The 4,580-nt window shown below is 43.5% G+C and overlaps 1 protein-coding gene across 1 annotated transcript; it reads right to left on the reverse strand.

Annotated features, from left to right (window-relative positions):
• Window positions 1-206: 206 nt before the first annotated feature.
• trh (PAS domain-containing protein trachealess) lies at window positions 207-4,302 on the reverse strand (the record flags this gene model as incomplete). The annotated part of the gene is given in 6 exon segments (XM_022816721.2): window positions 207-1,207; window positions 1,331-1,780; window positions 2,146-2,482; window positions 2,920-3,302; window positions 3,552-3,788; window positions 4,087-4,302. Coding segments are annotated over 6 exon segments (1,655 nt in total), but the record flags the coding sequence as incomplete, so codon positions are not given.
• Between the last annotated feature and the right edge of the window lie 278 nt (window positions 4,303-4,580).

Genomic DNA, 4,580 nt, shown 5'->3' on the forward strand with positions numbered 1-4,580 from the left:
CTAAATACCCAAGCTATTCAATTTTTTTAGATAGAGTCGGTTCGTTATTTTGACCGATCGCCAGTGGTATTGACGATCCGCGAATCCAAAGCCTAGGCTTGAAGTCTAAACGCTTACAACACAGTGAAACTACAGGGTCTTATGATGAGACAGCCAACTTTGAAGCATCGATAGATCCAAGCAGAGACAACTGAGTACAAATACTATTTGCACGCTTATAAATACAAACGTTTATTGAACGCCATGATGATAATTATCACCGTCGTCATTTTGTGTGTGTGTGTGTGTGTGTGTGTATCGACATATATTACATCTATATTATGTTAATGTTTGCTTTATTCGATTTTTTCAATCAACTATTGATATTTCGTTTATTTTTACAGGAGCGCCAATGATTAACGGCGGTGACAGGCCCCGTACTACACCACACTTGTAATTTTTCTGCTATTTATATATTTACTTTATTTACCTCTTTCTTTTATTTGAACTGACCACCCTTTCTCTAATATTTCATTGTTGTTTACTTTTCTCGATTACTGACGCATCATCGTCATCTAGTTGATTTTATCAACAATTTAATTCTTATGGATAGAATTATCTCTCTAAATTACTCTATCACAGGTATATACAATTTGTTACAGTCGCGCCCATCAAAGGCGGTATATAAGGCGCGTTCAAATCGCGTTCTGTACGCGTTTTTTTCATAAGCACTAAGTATTCAGTCTTCGCGACCAGACCTCGTCACAGTTCGTGTGTCATCGTGTCTTCTTCACCTATTTTGTTTATTTATACATATCAATCTATCTAATCTAGTATGTGTATAGATTGGTGACATCACGTCCGATAGTCAACCTCGTGGTTCGAACATTCGCTGGTTCCGCGCGGTCCAAAACCGGATTCAATTAATTGATGCTTCTTGCGGATTGATGAGTGATTCTCTTAGGGCATATTCAATAGATACAAATCATATCGTTTTTTTTTTTTTACTGTTTATCACTTCCGAACAGCTTTAAGAACACGTGGTCCTGTAGTTACTGAACTACGATAGATAGCCTAATACAGTTAACGTCGGCGTTGCTGGTATTATTGTGTCCGGTTGATGCTTTCGTCCTCGTTAGTTTTATCGATCACTCTGTTAGATATTGCAACTGCCATTCAAGTTCTTCGAGTCAGCCTTAATTAGGCTGTGGATACCACGGGTTGCCGCCTGTAAACGAGACCGCACCAGCAGTTATATATAAAAACAAATAATAGCTATTTAGAGACACGTATGGTGGCTTCGTTTATGTTATTTTACTGTGAATAGGAGTCGGTTTTATTATTATTATACCTGATAGGTGATGATACAATTGCGGTTCGTTATGAATGGGTGGAGGAGGCGCATAGTCGAGGCTGGGATGCACCAACACCTGGGGCCGAAGGGGTAGTTCGTACGGGACATGTCTCTGCATAGATGTCATTGAAGTCATCGATGTCATTGAAGGGAGCGTGGCCACTGGGGTCATCATTCCCGGCACTAAATTATCTCTTCCCTGTGGATAGGCTTCGTAACCATTATACGGCGCACCTAAACCTGCCGGATTATGGTGCAACATAAAGTCTCCATGACTATGATGATGGTAAGCGTCCGCCGGAGCCACATCGCCATACGGCGTATAGGGCGAACGGCCATTGCCAGCAGCTGGTTGATTCGATTGTCGAATGACGGTTTCACGGTTCACATACAACTGACGAAGGAGAGAAGACGTTGCGCTGGGAGGCGTGCTAGGCGCAGGTGCACCTGGATCATAGAACGGGACAGAACGAACGTAATCATCATCGTGCAGTGTAGCATAGACTGCGGCGTAACATACGTATAAGCGCTCAAAGTTGCGTTTGCTAAGCTTTTAAGAACAGGCGTTTGAAGGGAAGATATAGATTATATATTATCCTCAGGGTCCTTTTAAGCTGGATATCGCATAAGAGGCTTTTGGAGGCCGTAAATGTCTCCATGGTAGGAGATTTGGTAGCATTTTGAAACAAATTATCACCTCAGTATCACTTATTGAAATCGGCATTTTCACCAAACAGGGCCTACGGCCAACAGCTTTTACAGCCTGATTTTAACTTTCAACTTATCAGGCTATTTCCCTTACCCAAACCCACCTATCCACTGTATCGTCGGAGGCTGAGGCATCAGTCTGTTATTTGCGTCCAGCGAAGTCTGTGACGGTAAAGGTGGTGGTGGAAGATGCTTCTTCATAGCGTCTTCAAGATCTTTAACGTTACTGTTATCGCTAGCACCACTCTTCCACGGCCGTGAGAGTTCTGAGATTTCCTTCTTTTCCTTCATCTCGCCATCCTCGGGAGAGTCAGACACGGCTGGTCGTTTGCGATTTTTCCCACTACCGCCACTGTGTCCGCCGTTGTATTTTTTGCGTGCTTTAGGGTCGTCCAATACCTCGTATGTGAGTGGACTCGATACAGGGTCACAGGATACGTCCTATAATCAACCATTGACGAACACAGCACAAGCAAGTTAAGCTACCGTTTAACTTTGCGCTAGATCAGCGATCATTTATCTAGACAATTGATGGAAAAACTACGGGGCATAGATAAGAAGTGTCAATTAAAGATATCTACGTATATGGCATACTTATGATAATTAGGTCCTTAGTTGACAATTAGCTTAGCACATACTCGCACTCCGTCAAGTATTAGCTTGGTATGCTACATACCAATGAGACGGATTCGCGCGTCGATGTGATGCACCGACAAAGCTGAATGGCCGTAATCACCAGTACAACCAGGAACGGTATTAGTATGGATTTACTTAGACACATATCTATACTATATTCTAACCTACGTCCGTGAGATACCTGTTTTATAGTGTGGACTACTTCTCCTCGGGTAGTGTAGGAAGGGGTGGGTAACACTTGCCTTCACAGGTTCCAGCTTGGACACGCCCGATATCGGTAACGTGCTTAACGGTAGAGGATCGGCCGTGTTGCTTTGGTGCATAGTCAATGTTGCTGAAGTGCCAACTCCCGAAGCGAGCGTATGATGAGGTTTTGGCAGGGGTGAAACGGGTGGGCTACCGCAATCCCGTTTAAGCGGAGAAGGCTCCCGATAGCCAGGAAGTTGGCTCGCATCCATCACTACCGAATCGAATTCCCCCGCCGAGATAACGTAGTTTACGCAGATGATACTCTGTTCCTCCTGTGAACTTTGCTTTGATGCGCAGATGACCGTCGCGCACGTCTGGATCCAACTGAAGCCTCCACTTTTGTTCATAAGACGATAATAACCACTCATAGCTTGCCCTAAACAGGGTCATGACACAACGGACGATCATACATAATGAACAACTTATTGAAGCAGCAAGTCGTGTAACGTGACTTCTGGAGGTTCAGCAATAATACACGTTTTTTTTTTTCTAACAGGTGCTTTGAAGAGCGATTCGTCATGAATGCTTCTAGTGGTGTTAAATAGGATGGAGTAGACGTTACTGTATGATGTAACGAGTCCATCGTACTAAATATCTTAAAGGTTACGTGTTATTATAAACAAACCTTTATGCATAATGTCCATATGTAGCTGTCTAAGTCGTTGAACATCTTGAGCGTGCACAAGCGAATAGAGACTCCGGCCTGTGAGATCATCGGCATTATAGTCTAACAGCTGCTGCACCCTAGGCTCGCAGTGCGACACCCGGAAATCAAGGTTCACCCGCGTTACGAACATATCGCAGCCAAGTCGTACCTCGTTCACAGATGGCGGAGGTAGGGCCACCGCCAAACCCACCAGCCCTAAAGTTGACAATCACACGTGCAATTATTTCATTTCTACTCTGACACTATATGGTTTTAAATCTCTTGATTCTAAAAAAGAACATTATATCTCATTTGGAGTTGTGGACAAGCCTTACTGGGCCAGCTATGGCAGGAAGATGGGCATTCTAGTCAGACAATGATACGAACGTGATTCGATAGCGGCGTGGTAAAGGGAGAACATTTTCGACAAGTTTGATGGACGTTTTTCGCTCGTTTTTTTCGAAGTGTGGAAAGGTGCTACTCGAAATTGAAAGGAGCCAACAGACGAACTTACCAAGAACAGGCTGACCTTTAAGCTGCGCCCCTCCAAGGGAAGGGGCGGAGGATGTGTAGATGCTCTGCGGCCGAAGATGACACAACACCAAGACAACCCTGTAGCCAGAAGACTTGAAATGGCAGCCTCTCTTAGTGAGTGTCGATTTCATGCGCACACAAAAGGACCGCTCCAGGCCGGCGTACGCTGTATGCGAACCCGCTTGCATCGTCGCAGCTCGAATTCGGACAGAATGTTTATCATTAAATACCGAAGAGAAATCAGTTTGAAAAAAAAAACTTAATTAATCCCAAACACTGATCGTAAAATTATTAAGCCGAAATACCCATTCTATTAATCTAAAAGAGCCAAGATCAGCTTTTGAGAAACGAGATGACATTTTGGCTTTCGTCGATTGCTACCGTATGAATATTGAAATACCGTGATTATTAAACAATGAAACAACAATTAGAGGAAAATCCACGCAATATTAAAGGCCGAACTAATATATATAT

The sequence above is a fragment of the Varroa destructor genome, unplaced genomic scaffold (assembly GCF_002443255.2).
Source record: "Varroa destructor unplaced genomic scaffold, Vdes_3.0 BEIS01000415.1, whole genome shotgun sequence".
Taxonomy (NCBI): Eukaryota; Metazoa; Arthropoda; class Arachnida; order Mesostigmata; family Varroidae; genus Varroa; species Varroa destructor.